Raw genomic sequence first — 16099 nt, 5'->3', positions numbered from 1 at the left:
TTTCTAACTCAACTACATTTGAGCAAAATAAGATGACTCCACAGTCAGCTCCTGAGGTCAGGCTATGTCTTGTGTATCATTATACCCAAGAATCTAACATAGTGTTTGGCATCAAATGCATAATCAACAAATATTTTTAGATAAACAAACTAGTCTAGTAGCTGAAGAAGAAAAAAGTCTCAGTTCCACTAGCTGTTTGATCTCAGGAACGTCCTTTCATATCTGTGAGCATCAGTTCCCTCATCTGTAAATTCTGCCTCTGATATAATTTTGTACTGAGAAGCAAGTGAAATAATGGATGAGGAAAGTGTTTTGAAAACCATAAGTATGTTATACAAATAGAAACACACTATCAGCTGTTTTTTTTAATTATTAACACAGCTTGTTTAATATTAAAATTTCACTGTATTGGGTAGTTTCTGAGGCTCTGATATTCATGGAGGAAGGGAAACTTTTGAAGTGGAGGGTATGCATTTATGTTGAGGGTCTGCTATTCATCAGCTACTGCTGGACCCTTTATAGCCATGATTTTAGTCATTAATTCCCACAAGCCTATGAATAAACATTTATTCCCTGGCTATTTAGATGAGAAAACTAAGGCTCGCTATAAGTTCGCTTATATGACCTAACTAACCAGCTCACGTCGAACGTGAGGTGGACTTGACGGTGAAACCCAGATCTTCCTAACTTCAAGTTTATTTTCTTTCCATGGCTCCTTAGGTGATGCTCCCAACCTGTTTGAAGCTTTGTGCTTGTGCTCCATGCGAATGGTAGGGCTTGACTTGTGTTTTCCTTGAATCTTCTCTTCCTGAATAAAAGTATCAGAGCAGCCAATGTCAGGATACAGTAACCTTTTTGGAACACATTTCTGAGTCTTTGTAGCATTGCATTTAAAAAGACCTATTTTAAAACCAGAAAAAGTATTATGGCATTGCGAGCTTTGGCTTTATCTGAATTCCCTGGCATCGCTATTTCTAACCACCCTTTATTGTTCTGAGATGACTACAGCTTTTGGCTTCCAGGTTACTTGGGAGTGTTAAAAAGAAATGGAACTGGGGTCATTCCCCCTTGTCTCTAATACCCTTTCCTCAAGTGTGAATTTGTTACACAGTTGTGAGGGTGTACTTAGCTCAGGAAAACTGTGTTTAGGACTTCTTCCAAGCTCTAAGTATCTAAGGGAGCCTCTGACACTGAGAGGAGCCAGATGCCCCTATCTGTCTGGCCCCTGCAATGTGCTGCCTCACTCCCATCAACCCACAGGCAAACACAAATCCTCACCCTGAGATGCTAATCCTGCTTCTGGAGCTTTGACTTCCAAAACAGCCTGGACCACAGCAACATTAAGTTACAAAGTATCTCTAAGACAGCCTGACACTTACAAGATGATGAAAGGGACTATCAGAACTCTCATCACTGTGAAATTTCAGACATCATCTAAAAGACTATGTAACTCAAAGGGTTACTTTTATTAGTGGAAGTACTTAGAACTGTACTTGGACACAGTAAGCACTCAATAAATGTTAGCCAATATGATTATTGCTATTAATATATTTTTGTTTCACATGGAACTTTCCATATTTTAAGTTAGCTTGCTTTTTTAATCATTGCCTGGGGGATGACCTTCAATGCACTCTTTCTTTGAGAACTGGCAAAGGATGGAATCAGGTGGAGCTATCTTAAGTACTTTGTTAAATATGTTAAAATGATTGCCCAGTCCTGATAGCAGAATCTAGCAAAATCCTAACACAAAAGACTATTTCATGGAAGAACATGGCAAAATCTGGACACAGATGATTTATTTTTTAGTGCTTGTGATGTTTTAGGAAAACCTGTATCAAAGTTGTCAGGTATAAGCCTAAATATCAAAACACATGCCTTGCCCTTGAAGACCCTGATTGACTTCTTTTCCTTTCCAAATTGGCTACTACAAAACAATGGCAATGAAGATACCTCCTGGCTTCTACCCTGTAATTCTCACATTCCCGAAAAGCAGCGCTTGAGAAATCAGCTAAAGAGTGTGCACGACTGAACACGCATGGCCCAATAACACAATCTGAGTGTACTATCTGGTGTTCTGCTTCGCCCGGCTGGGATCAGAGCTGCGAGTGAGATTGAATTGGGCCTTATCTCACTCTGGGGCGGCTCCAGGCTTCAGGTGGATGCCCACATACATAAACCACAGCTCTGCAGAGCAGAGCACCCGGAGACGTCTTCGTGCCCGAGTCCCAGCGCTGCAGTGCAAAGCAGGCGCCTCTGAACCAAATAATCACAGAAGTCCCTGAATAATGCATGAGAGCAGGACCCTCCCTGGCACATTTGAAAGCGTACCGGGAGGAACTGTACTCAGCAAGATAGCAGAAACATGTCCCTGGAACATGCATTCCCTGAAATTTATTCTTGCGGCAGCCACTTGGGGGAAACTGAAAGCAAATATGACAACCACCTGAAAATCACGGCATTTTTGTGAGTCTGAGGCTCCTAGGATTCTTGTCAATATAAAGAAGCAATGTGACAAGATTTTAAATGTTATCTTATTGATAAATGCTACCTCTTCTGCTGGGAAATTTGGGGGGGTGGACTGATCCTCATGAAGAAATGATCAGTATCGCCCGGAAACCTCTTATCTCTTGCTTTTGTTTGGTTGGTTTATTTAGTAACATGTGCAGCTTCCCATTATTAAAGTTAGCTGATACCTAGACTTGCAGAAAAGCTCCATCTCAAGAGGCTGTTTCCATAAGGACCGGCACTGAATATAATCGGATGAGGAACTTCCCTCTCTCTGATCTAGATGTCAGCTTTAATATAGCTGCAGTGTTGATGAGTGGGATTTGATTCCACAAATGTTTAGCCTCTAATTTGATATTGCAGCTGTTCATTAAGTGTAAAATAAACAAATCTTTTTGGAAGGATATTTCCTTACCACCATGTCACAAACCCCACCTGGCTGTCCTGAAATGTCCATCTTAGGCTCGTGATCTGCACAGGGCAGCTTCCTGGCCCAGCTGGGAGGAGGCAGAGCCAGGAGCCTGTTTCATGGCCTTCCCTTGACTTTCAGGTGGACTTGTCTCATGGCTCCCAAAGATGGTCAGGCCTCACAGAAGGGCCCTGTCCCTGCCCATGCTGACTGTGGTCGGCTATATTTGGGCATTTTGACAATGAAATGAGGGCAATTCTCTTGACTCAGAAATTCTGTTCCTTGCAATTTATTCTCTGCACAAATATTTACGGCTTAGGATGTTCATCAGATTATTGTTTATAGTAGCCCCTGCTCCAAATAGAATCAGCTTAATTGTCCAAAACTGGGAGATTGGTCACATAAATTATGGTACATCCATGATTGGAATAGTATGCTCTTATGGAAGGATATTAAATAAAATGGAAAATATATTCCCCTTGTACTTTTAAGTTTAAAACACATGTTAAAAATATAATGTACAGTGTGACCTTACATCTGTAAAAGAAAGAAATACATATTTAACTGTGGTTCTATCCAAGTAAGGAATTTTCATTTTCTTCTATTTTTATAGTTCTGCATTGCTCATATTTTCCATAATGACAATATATTGAATTTCTCACTGGGGTTTAGGGATGGGGATCGGTGATTTAAACAAAAAGAAAGACCAGCTACATCCAAAGTGTTCTCCCTTTAAAGTTACGAGGTACACAGGGAAGAATAGGGATGCAGTACCTCTTCCCTCCTGAGGGCAACATAGTGGACTTTCCTCTCCCCAATATCTTACCGACTGAAAAGAGTCAAGGTCTCTGGGTAATAAGTAAGATAAAAATGTTAGTCAAAAGGGTCTGGCTGCTTTGTAAGTAAGTCACCGTCTGGGAGGAGGTGACGGCAGCTTGCTGGGGGGGACGTGTGGTTTCTGTGTGAGGTAAGATAAGGACATGTGAATGTTTCCATTTTCTCATCACAATACTGGGCATCCTTGGAACCAATTGCCCTGACACACACCATTGTCAGCCCCCGAAAGTTCTTTATTACAACACTTAACAATCATCGTCCCCAATTTCCCATTTGCTTAGAACATCATTCTTAAATTCCTTAATTTGTTTTCAAGGCTCGAATAAAAGGCCTTTTCATCACTGTGTCAAAGGGCAGTCTGATTGCCGAGCTCTAAGTGTTGTGATTCCCCCTATCAGATACAGAATAGTGCCGATAATACTCCACCGAGATAATGAAGAATGGGCAGCCCATAATGAGTGTGCGGCTCTAAAGAAAGTCGAGAAATTAATTCCATTCTGAGCATTTGGAAAATGACTCCTGCACACAGTACAGCAGGGAGGAGAGAGAGCCAAGTTTCACTTTTTAAAAATGCGCACATCAGCTTGTGTTTAAGATGGACTGGTCATCTGTGCCTACTCCCTGGTGAGGAACAAAGAGCTCCTTCAGATGCCCCCAAGGCCACCTTACAGTCAATCATGATGTTCTTTTTGAGACACTGAGCTTTGGTAAAACTTGATTATATGTACGGGAAACTCATTTCAAAGTCTGTAGGGCAAGAGGAAGGAGGAGAGATTATTTCCAACACGTTTCACAAGGTCTAGGCTAAAGGAAATCATTAGCCTTGGCTGCTTCTGTTGGCTAAGGCACCAAGTTCAGTTTCCTGGGGACAATCACCATGAGAATTCCTAAAACAGTGGCTGATAAAATTTTGTTAATTTCATGAACAGTGAGCACCTGAACATCCATGATGTACAAGGTCATGGATCATACGCTCTAGAGGCTGGAGGATGAGTAAGACATAGAGCCAGTTCAAGGGATATGATATTCACTGGTCCCTGCAATGAAGATAAAGGCAAGAGCAGCACATGTTTCAGAGGGTGGGGCTGGGGGTGGGGATCCCTTCTGCTGAGCATATCACAGGAGGCTGATGGGAGGAGTTTCTAGTTGAGCTGGTTTTTATGAATGCTTCGAAGTGTGGATTGTGGAGATATTAACTGTGTTGCTTGATTTTAACAAGAGTTAAGCTGGTGTTGGAAGAAATATATTTATTAACCCTCCCTGTGAACCTGGCATTTTGTAGGTTCCTTCAAATATGTTCTCACTGGATAGGCATGTCATAGCCTCGTGAAAGTAAGTATCTTTTAATCACAAGCACAGTGACTCCAGGGACTTCTAATCCTCCTTTCACCGTTTTGATGCACATACCAGCACTGCCTCTTTTCCATCACAGAATTGAAAGGGAAGGATTAGATAGAAGGAAGAAAGTCATACCGAGGAGGAAAAGGTAGTTTAGAGGAAGCTGACAGCGAGGAAGGTGTGAACAGTGAAGGTTCGGTGTATGTTGGTTCTTGAATCCATCCCTGATTCTTTCTTATCAGCACCCATGGTTCTGGGTCCTTCCCTGCTGGTCTCTCGCCATGGCTGTCCAGTGTCTCTCCTGGTGTCTGCCAACTTTTATCCATCCTAAATTCTGAATCCATGAGTCTTCCTAAATCAACACTTTTCCTGTTTTAGCAATTCACAGGTACATGCAGAGCCCGTGACAATTTGGCCTCAGCATCCTGTTCTAGCTTATGTTCCTCTTTTTATTCACTCATTTATTGACCAAACTTTCAGTGAAATGCACATCAGCTTCCTGATCTCACTAGGCCACTCTGCTCTCCGTACCTTCCAAAATATTCTCTTAAAGATTCTTTGCCCACTCCTTACCTCTATGACTTGCTAATCCATACTGCTTTTTCTAATCTACCTCCCTTACACCTACAATACTTGAAGACATTTTATTCTTTTTTTTTATTCTCCACATTTCCTAGAGCAGCTCCTCACACACAACAAACCCTCAATAAGATGTGTTAATGAAATGACTTGCTAATTAAAGAAATGAGCAATTATACAATAAACTGCTTGGTGAAATACAGGTTCTTGAAGCAGAGGAGAAAAAAACCACTAAGTTTAACAACCACAACAAAAATCCCTCATTTCTGTTAATTATCTGGTGTATGAAATATTCTGCTTTTTACCCAAAGTCTATATTGACTGTCTCTCTCTCTCTCTCTCTGCATATCAACCATCACAGTTGAATGATGGATGTATTAGAAGATTATATGTCTTTTTATTCTTTTCACACATTTTGGACATTCAACAATAATATCAGATTAGTTTTTAGGGGAGAAAAGAAGGGCCTATTTATCAAAGGCAGTATTAACCTTAGTTGTTAAAACACACTTATCTCGTATGAAGGTCATTTCTTTTCCACGGCATCCTTTACTGAATATGTGCAGTGAGCAGGACTTTGTGGAGGTGCTGTGGGGCACCAGGCCTAAGGTCCAGTTATCAAAAAGGAACTTAAAGGGTAGATGTAGGACTTCCTAGGTGGCACAGTGGTTAAGAATCTGCCTGCCAATGCAGGGGACACAGGTTCAAGCCCAGCTCTGGGAAGATTCCACATGCCACGGAGCAACTAAGCCATGCACTGCAACTATTGAGCCTGTGCTCTAGAGCCCATGAGCCACAACTATTGAGCCTGTGTGCCACAACTATTGAAGCCCACGTGCCTAGAGCCCATTCTCTGCGACAAGAGAAGCCACTACAAGGAGGAGCCTGCGCACCACAATGAAGAGTAGCCCCTGCTCTCAGCAAATAGAGAAAGCCCATGTGCAGCAATGAAGACCCAATGCAGCCAATAAATAAATTAAATAAAGAAATTTATAAAAAAAGAAAAAAAGGGTAGATGTGACCAAGACTTTCATATGCACGTTAAAAGTTCAGTAAGTGATGCAATAAACCCTCGAGGCTGGAAGAGTCAGAGCAGACAGAGATGAGGCTTGAGCTGGGCCAGGAAAGACAAGCAGCATGCAAATGAGTGAAAGCAAAGGCAGTCATGTCCTTGCGCTGTGTTTAGAATATTTTAATAGGATTACCTTACAGCCGAGCAAGAGACGGAAAAGTGTGTGTTCGGTGTCTCTGCACTTTGGTAAGCCCTGATGGTCTCTATGATAATCATCGGTTAAAATGATCATTGAACTAAAAGAGGCGCCCTGTCCCCTAATGTTCCTGAGGGCACAGGACGTTGCCATCATTACCCTGGGGCCACAAGAATAACAATTCTAAAGAACTGTAATTGCTTTTTAGACATTCTTAAATGAATTTGCCCAAACTCTCAATGAAGCAGGTGGCAAATGGAAGATGTGCCAGCAGCAGGCTGTCACTGAGACAAAGTTGTCTTTGGGATCGTTCTGGTCCAAGGAGACTGGCAGAACAGTCCCTTAACTTGATGGTTAGCATTTCTCCACTTTACCAAAATCACTGGGTGCCTACGATCTCCTTGATGACAATGTCTTAGTGATCTTGGGGTCCCCACTGCCTAGCCCTAGTGCTTGGCAAATACCAGGGCTCAGTTAATGTTTGGAGAATTATCAGGTGAGTGAATGGATGGATGAAGGGAGAAAATAATAGTTTACTTCTTGATGTTTCCAAAATCTGGGGAGAATTTAACTGCAAGGACAAGTGTTGGAACAGATGAGACTCTGCCTCGGCCTAGGAGACTGAGTTAAAAGGGACTGGTGTTGATGAGAGCCTTTGCCTGTGGCCACATGGCCTTTGCTTAGGAGCTGCTTGTCCTTCTTCTCTGGTCTCTATTTTACCCTTCATTGTGCTGTTGAACAAGTAAGATTTAAAAAGGAAAGTTGCAGATTTCAGAGTATTTTTAAGAATTTTCCTTAGATTGGGATCAATTGGGAGTTTGGGATTGACATGTACACACTGCTATATTTAAAAATAGATAATCAACAAGGACCTACTATATAGCACAGGGAACTCTGCTCAATATTCTGCAATAAACTAGATGGGAAAAGAATTTGAAAAAGAATAGATACATGTATATGTATAACTGTATCACTTTGCTGTGCACCTGAAACTAACACAACATTGTAAATCAACTATACTCCAATATGAAATAAAAATTTTTTAAATAAAATGAAAAGTAAAATATTTAGTATTTTCAAAAAAAAAAAAAAAGAGAGAATTTTCCTTAGAAGCTGAATTGGGAGTTATAGAAGCAGAAGAAAACACGTTTCCATTATTTGGGAGTGGGGAAGAGAGTCATGAAACTGGAGTGAAGCTTGTACACAATGAAGGTTGAGCGTGTGGCCTGGAGGTAGACATCATTTCATCAATGACTTTTGCAGTTTTCTGTCTGATAGTAGAGAAGCAAATGAAGATGAGAAAAAATGCTTTAATGAATCAAATTGTGTTTTCTTCTTCAGTAGTTGGTTGTTCTTCAACCCTATTTTGATTTTACTATTATTCTAACTTTGTATTTTGAGTGCTTTGCAGGATTGAGATGAACAAAACATACATGAGAATATACATGACTAAAGCTATATCCAGATGCTATTAGACACGATCCCAGAATCATGGGATGGGACCACTTTGTACTTCATCAATATGAGTGTTGCACTAGGACATTTTGCCTCTTGATGTCGGAGTTAGTTTTAGTTACAAATGCACCTCTGACCTATTTGGCTAGTAGAACTTGCAGACATTTGGGACTTATTTTACTCATGTAAACAGCACCCTACATCTTAGCTAGTCTTTGTTAAATGCAGTGCTACATTGAATAAAGTTAAATTTGAAACCAAGACCATCTTAAAGTGTAAGCCAGTTTCAGTTACCTTTGAGACCATGTGGATTCCAAAGCAAAGAAAGCACCAGGAACTCTCATGGCCAATTAATTTTCCCAAGTGAGACCAAAGCCTGGCAGATTCCTGCAGCAAGTCCCAGTTAACCCTTTATGCCACAAACTGTTGTAATTCCCAGCCCTAAAATCCTCCAGCTCTTATGATTGTTTCAAAAATCTGGACGGTGTCTAAATTTGAGACACATAAATGGGATTGAATCTTATCCACTGATTGCCATCACCTTTTTTGCTTAAACCCTCTTTTTTGTGTTTTCCATTTTGTCCAGTTAACAAGGGAAATTATAGATTTCCTATTTGTGATCTTATTTGAGCATTCAAAAATCACTCTGATTTAAATTATTCTGTCCTGATTGTTTGTCGTCCTTAACCCACCTAACATATATTAGGGCTGCCATCACCATCATGGTATTTGTATATTTATTATGTAATCATTTTGTCAAATAAAAATCAGCCTCTGCCTGTAGAATTGAAATGTGAACAAGTTTCAACAAAGGACCAAAGCGGGATTAATAATGACATGTCATATAACATTCAACCATGGTAATATCCACTCTGAGAAAAACTTTATTGTCAACATTTCCTTGTGGAACCCAGAAACGATGTCAGTCATTTTCTGCTTCCCCTACTGACCTTTTGGGAAATTTTCTTCCACTGATGGAATTGTCATTCTGTCACAGGGAAAGACAACAGAGTAATGTAAAATGGTGATTGGCAAAAGCAAGGGCTCAGGCTGGCCTTTCTGTGGCCGTTTCAGTACATTCCTCCTTCTGATTTAAAGGGAAGGAAGTGTTACTTAAGACTTTGAATTTTCTTTAGCGCATTTCAAAACTGTCTGGTTGGACATTCAAAATAACTCAATACAGCAAGTGTATTGTTTTAAATATTATAGCTCATCAATTCCTTTTAAAAGCAGCATGAGAAAGAGCGCACCCTTAAATTCCTTATTTTTGTCATTGCTTTTACTAGCTATACATTCTCCCTTCAGTCCAGTGTAGGTTGCCAAGGGAAGACTGGTCTTTTCAGAACTCTTCAGGACCGTTTTTGTCTGCCCAGGGGCACCCTGAGTGTCACTCCTGGTGACAGAGGTGGGTGGATAGCCCATTCCACTGGCAGCTGCTCCAGTGATGAGAAGGACTTTCCTTACTTGGAATTGATATTTGCTTTCCTCTAATGCCAATGGCTGTGTCTTTATCTGTTGACTTTTCCAAATCTCTTCTGGCCTTTGCACGCCTCTCTTGCCCTTTGAGGCAGGGGTACCCTGGTCTTTACCTGATCATTCTGAAGCTAACCATTTATAAAATGTGCCTCTTCTCCATGTTCTACTAGATGCCTTTAGATGAGGTGAGACCTGTGATTATAATAACCACAGCACCTGACAATTAATAGGCATTCAATAAATATTAGTTACATTTTTGTTTTTAAAGTATCAATATGGTGCCCAGGAAAGCACAGAAGCTTTGAAATCAAATAGGCCTAAAGTTTACTGCAGTTCAAGTATTCATTTCCTCTAGAATCCTGGACTGTATTTTTCACCTTTCTCAGTCTCTGTTTTCTCAGCTTTTTTTTTAAAAGTCATGATAAAAACCATTTTACAAAGTTATGTTGAGGGTTCTGTGCCAGTCCGTAAAGCACCTTGCTCAGTTTCTGGCACAGAGTAAGTGCTCAGTAAATATTAGTCTCCACACACAACACGTCCTTCCTCTGTACCACCTAGCTCTTAACCTGGAACACCCGTGTCAGCAGAAAAGATTAAGCAGACTTAGCTCCCAGCTCTGCTCTTTCTAGTCCCATGACTTTGGATAAATCATTCTAACCCCCTTGCACTCTTTCCCTATCAAATAGTCCCCTGTGTCTCCTGCAAACGTTCATGTTAAGGATCAAATAAAATATCAGATGGGTGGTAACTTTCAATAATCGTAGCATTTTTCTCTTAATATAAAGGGTTGTTATTGTTGGTAGTAATTTATCAGTGAATAATTGCCGAATGAATGAATGATCTATTCCCCCAACGCCTACCCTCCCCACACTGGAGCAGAAAGAAGATAACCAGCAAATGGTACTGGGTGTACCATTCATGCATGTTTATATTATAGAAACACGCACATAGGGGAACACTGGCCTGATAGGTGCAAAGCCAGGCAAACATTCTCATGTGACCATTTTCTTTTGGCAGAAAAGTCCATTGACTCAATGCTGATATAAACGCTACAGAGGCACAGGGTCCCAGGGTTATGGTTCTGGAGGACTGATGCTCTTCCTCTAATCTCTTCCAGGAATTTCTATTACATCACCATGTTGCGGGATCCAGTGTCCCGATACCTGAGCGAGTGGAAACACGTCCAGAGAGGAGCCACGTGGAAAACCTCCCTCCACATGTGCGATGGGAGGAGCCCCACCCCAGATGAGCTGCCCACCTGCTACCCCGGGGACGACTGGTCTGGGGTCAGCCTGCGGGAGTTCATGGACTGCACCTACAACCTGGCCAACAACCGCCAGGTGCGCATGCTGGCCGACCTCAGCCTGGTGGGCTGCTACAACTTGACTTTCATGAACGAGAGCGAGAGGAACGCCATCCTGCTGCAGAGCGCCAAGAGCAACCTGAAGAACATGGCTTTCTTCGGGCTCACGGAATTCCAGCGCAAGACGCAGTTTCTCTTTGAGAGGACATTCAACCTCAAGTTCATCTCCCCCTTCACGCAGTTCAACATCACGCGGGCTTCCAACGTGGAGATCAACGAGGGCGCCCGCCAGCGCATCGAGGAGCTCAACTTCCTGGACATGCAGCTTTACGAATACGCGAAGGATCTCTTCCAACAGCGCTACCACCGCACCAAGCAGCTGGAGCACCAGAGGGACCGGCAAAAGAGACGCGAGGAGCGCAGGCTGCAGCGAGAGCACAGGGGCCACCGGTGGCCCAAACAGGATGGGAACCCAGAGGGGGCAGTCACGGAGGACTACAACAGCCAGGTGGTGAGATGGTGACCGCCTGCCCTCTCCTCCTCTCCGTGGGAAGGGGAGGATGAGCGGGCGCACTGACTTACCTTGGAGAAATGTGGGACCATGCTGAGGACGTCTGACTGTAGGTGACTTCATTAGGACCCCCGCTTCCTCTTTGTCTTCACCTTTAACCAGCTGCCGATGATCCGTCCTGTTCTTTTTTTCCTGACATTTTTCAATCTGTGATATTAAGTAGGGTAGGAATGCATCCAATAATAGACCACTTTTGAAGGTCAAGGGGAGAAACGCCAAAAAGGAAGAGTCCTTGGGATCTTTTGTTGCAGCAGCATAGGTTCTAGTTTGGGCAACTGGTACCCACCAAGGCACACATGAAAAGCCAAATTTTGGCTTGGATGTTCTGCTGAAACTGATCTGTTCATACTGCCTCTTTAATGGAAATACTGCTGTTTAAAGAGAGAGGAAAAGAAGGCTTTTTCAGCCTTTAGATGAGGTTTAATGCCATCTCTCTCTTGGCTGTTGGCTCCCATCTTGGAACTCTATTTGAATGTGGTTTAAATCATAAGTAGTGTGATGTGTTTTGTTGTTACCATTGTTTTTCAGCCAGATTACCCTACTACTGACCATCACTGGAGACTCACATCCTTTGCATCTTAGCCCTGAGCCATGCTTCCTCCCCCATCTTTTAAGGAAAGGCTAGTAGCTTCAGGATAGGCATGTCTGTGGCCCCAGGGAAATGAAATGAACATTGGTAGGGGCATTTGGGAGAAAATATGCTTATTAATGAATACCTAAGGAGGTCCCCCTTTACCAACTTTTATTTTCAGTGTAAAGAATGAATGATAAATTAAGGGAGAAAAAACAGGAGGATAACTACATGTCTAAGATTTCCAGTCTTGCTACAGAACCTTAGTTGTTTAAGGACTATTTCAGAGTTTTTACCTCTTTGGAGTAGTTATCTTCTTTGGTACAGTACCACCAAGTTTGAAACACTGCTGTCACAGAGGAAAAAGACGTTTAAAAAGAATTTGGCCTGAAGAGTACAAACTTAGCTAACATGCATACAAAATACAGTTAAGGTCACTAAATTAAAAAATAACTCTGATTTAGGCCATGAGACATGGAATACAGTGGGGTGGTTATCCTTCGAGTTTAGAAAGTCTTTACCTCCCAACATCTCGAATATCTCTAGCCTGATAACATTTTTCTGCTCACATGATCTCTACGTGTTGTGAGAGTATGGCTACAACAGGATGGGAAAATGTGCTGCATTGCCAAGTGCTTCTTATCCTCACCTTTTCCCAATGGCAACTATAATAACACCAAGTTTTTGAATAATAAGGGGAGAAGTATGGCAGCGGGAATAGAAAACCCTTGCCTAGCATTTAGTAGGAGATCAGAGTGAGTAGAAAGTTTCACAACAGATTGATCTGATCAATCCCTTCAAGGAGCTGAAGGCAAAATGAGTGAAACCCCTAAATCAGATTGAAAGCCTATTTCATTGATATCCAGCATGTTTGATGTTTAAGCCAGCTTTACATAAGCCACGTCTCAGCCTCCAGAATACTCTCTCTGGGGCTGAGAGTTAATCAGCCCGCAAGTGTTCATGGAGTGCTCGCCTGCACAGAGGGGAACCTGGTGTCTCCATCAAAGAGAGGTCTGAGGAAGAGGCTTAGATACATCTTACGCTACCCTTGCCTTCATCCGTCATGGAAGGGAAGGCGTTACTCCCTTGTGCCAGGAACTTTGGGAGGCCCTTTGCTACTTTTTTTTTTTTTCTTTTTTTTTTTTCTTTTCTTTTTTTTTTTGGGCAGCACCATGCGGCATGTGGGATCTTAGTTCCCTGACCAGAGAGCGAACCTGTGTCGCCTGCATTGGGAGCGTGGAGTTTTAACCACTGGACCACCAGGGAAGTCCCCTTGGGAGGCCCTTTTCATACCTCAGAACTATTCACAAAAAGGTAGATACTATTAGTCCCAATTTCATAAATGCAGAAAATAAGATTCATAGACAATAAGTAGCTTCCTCATGGGTTTTGAGCTAGATCTGGCTGACTGCAAAGGGCAAGCTCTTTTTTTCCCCATCGTGTTTTCCTTATGGGATAAAAGCTTCCTGCCAATCATGCTAGAAGCCACCTGCTATTGCCCAGAAGGGTCTGTCTCTTACCTATGTGGATGTGACAGCACCAAGCCAGCAGGGACCCAGAGCTATGTTGCCTTGGGTGAGTCCAGCCCCATCCAAATGATTGACCCATCAGCAAGACACTGATGACTTTATTGGCAATTGTATGTTTGGAGCCATAGATGGGGTGTGTTGAAGGGACCAAGTAAATATCGCTTGTTAGTTGGTAGAGATTAGGCTCACAAAATATTAGCGTTTCCCTTCCTGAGGATTTGTTCCTAAGGTAGCAGGGGAAGGAGGATTGCAGCTGGGATTAATGAGCAGCGTTTTCTCTGTCTTCCCATTTCGATGCTAGGATCTAATGCTGCCTAGAATGGCAGGGCTGCAAATTACTGTTCTGCTTGCCGCTGTGAAACACATACACGCATCCACACACACACACGCATCTACACACACACGCATCCACACACACACACGCACAGTAACAATCCAGTGTTTTGTCATGTGGAAAATCAAAACAAGTTAGAAAGCGTTCAGATTGTTTTTTTTAAACTCACTTTACGTTTTTGGCAGGAAATTCATGCGTAGCTGAGACTTGGAGGCAGCCTCTGCTAACTTCACACTGTTCCGTAGGCACCACGGGATTTATATCCAAAGGCTTGCTGCGGCCTTGCCGCTGAAGGCGTGATGTATGGGGTTCCACTGGAGACCCGATATCAGGATGTTCAGAGGAGAAACCATCTCTTTGTATTGGCCCGAGGCCAGTGCTGAGCAAATTAAAAAGACCGACACAAGCTTCCTCCCTCGTATCATTTCACTCTAAAGCAGCACAGCCGTTCTCTCCCTGGGGTCCTGTGTTGATAGAAATGAAGAGGAGGGGACGCCGTTTGTTCTCTGAAAATCGACGGCACACCTGCACGCCAAGTGATGCTCAGGAAAGGGAAGGGGTGTCAGCAGAAGGCATCCGGGCCTAAGGATTCATGGGAAGCCAGCAGCCTTAAGACCCGAAACCAAATCAATGCCAGATACGTTAGTGTTAAAAGCCAAGAAGAGGCCCAAAAAAGAAAACCCCTAAGGAGTTCCACATCCTATCGACTCCTCCAGTTCCCAGGTAGACCTTCCTTTCCTTCTCTGGCAGTGGCAGCTCCAGTGACCAGAGTGGGATGAGATGTCTGTGTGTGTGGTGTGTGTGTGTGTGTGTGTTTAAATTATTATTAAGGACTAAGATACTATATATTCTGTCTCCTTTTAACTTTTTGGCAACCTACGCTTGACAAATAGAGAAGACCTGCCTGAGAATTATTTGAATACTCTTTCTAATAAGTGCTAACATTAGCAATCAGTGTCAGGCAGCAATTCAGGTTATCACGTTTTCTTAAAAAATTATAAAAATCTGTTCCTTATCACCTAAAGGAGATAACATTGTCAGAAATGGTTTGATCAAAGGATCAAATATAAAGAGTTGTTCAAAAGTCCGACTAGAGATAATATGAATATAGGAGAGAATATCTACCACATAGACCTAGCAAGGAGGAGAGCAAAGATCATTAAAAAATAACGTCCATTAGGTAGAATTCCCATTTGGCTGCTCTAACAGAGAAACTCAAAAATAATAGTGACTTCAAAAGATTGAAGCAATTGCTTTCTCAGTTAAAAGACAAACTGGTCTGGTGTGTGATATTGCCAGAATCCCAGGACCTCTTGTTGCTCTTTCATCCTAATGTGCAGCTTCCAACTCAAGGTCCAACATAGCTGCTGCAGTTCCTGCCATCTCGACTTTATTTAAGACAGCCGAGAGGAAGTGGAGAGAGGCGCACGTATCAGTTCCAGGCACATCTCGTGGGCTAGAACTTAGCCATTGGATACATCTAGCTGCAAGGAAGGCCAAGAAGTGTCATCATTATTGGTTGCCATGTGCCTTTATAAGTGTAAGGGTTCTACTATTAAAGAAACAATGTGAAAATTAATACTGATCAAAATTATCAGTCTCTGACACAAAAGGGAAGTGAAAAATATTTCAAGTGCTTTTCAATGTCATCTATTTCGTCACCTATTTTGCAAAGGCTGAGATTAAAATTTGTAATTTTGTATAGTATTTAATGCTTTTCAAAATGTTTTTACATCTAGTATCTCCTTTGATCCTCACTACATTCTTGTATGTAAAATAGGACCTCTATTCATTCATCCCTTTCGGTAGTTTGACATGGAGATTCAGAGATGTTGAAAGATTTCCTAAAGAGTCTAGCTTATTTATAAGACAGTTGCTCAGAGCCCCAGTCTTTGGCCTTCATATTTTCTACTACTTTCTGCTGCTTATCATCAGTATTGGGATTGGGAATTGCAAGAATATCAAATGTAAATCTTTATTGATT

General features: G+C 42.1%; 1 protein-coding gene across 1 annotated transcript in view; it reads left to right on the top strand.

Annotated features, from left to right (window-relative positions):
• Positions 1–12165, top strand: part of HS6ST3 (heparan sulfate 6-O-sulfotransferase 3) — a 656854-nt gene extending 644689 nt beyond the window's left edge. Inside the window, exon 2 of the mRNA XM_057707606.1 lies at positions 10925–12165. Coding sequence (XP_057563589.1) covers positions 10925–11633 — 709 coding nt within the window. The 3' untranslated portion in view covers positions 11634–12165. The remainder of the gene's footprint in view (positions 1–10924) is intronic.
• The last annotated feature ends 3934 nt before the right edge of the window (positions 12166–16099 follow it).

This window comes from Hippopotamus amphibius, chromosome 14 (assembly GCF_030028045.1).
Source record: "Hippopotamus amphibius kiboko isolate mHipAmp2 chromosome 14, mHipAmp2.hap2, whole genome shotgun sequence".
Classification (NCBI taxonomy): Eukaryota; Metazoa; Chordata; class Mammalia; order Artiodactyla; family Hippopotamidae; genus Hippopotamus; species Hippopotamus amphibius.
The sequence above is the reverse complement of the archived record's forward strand: the minus strand, read 5'-3'. Positions and strand labels throughout refer to the sequence as shown.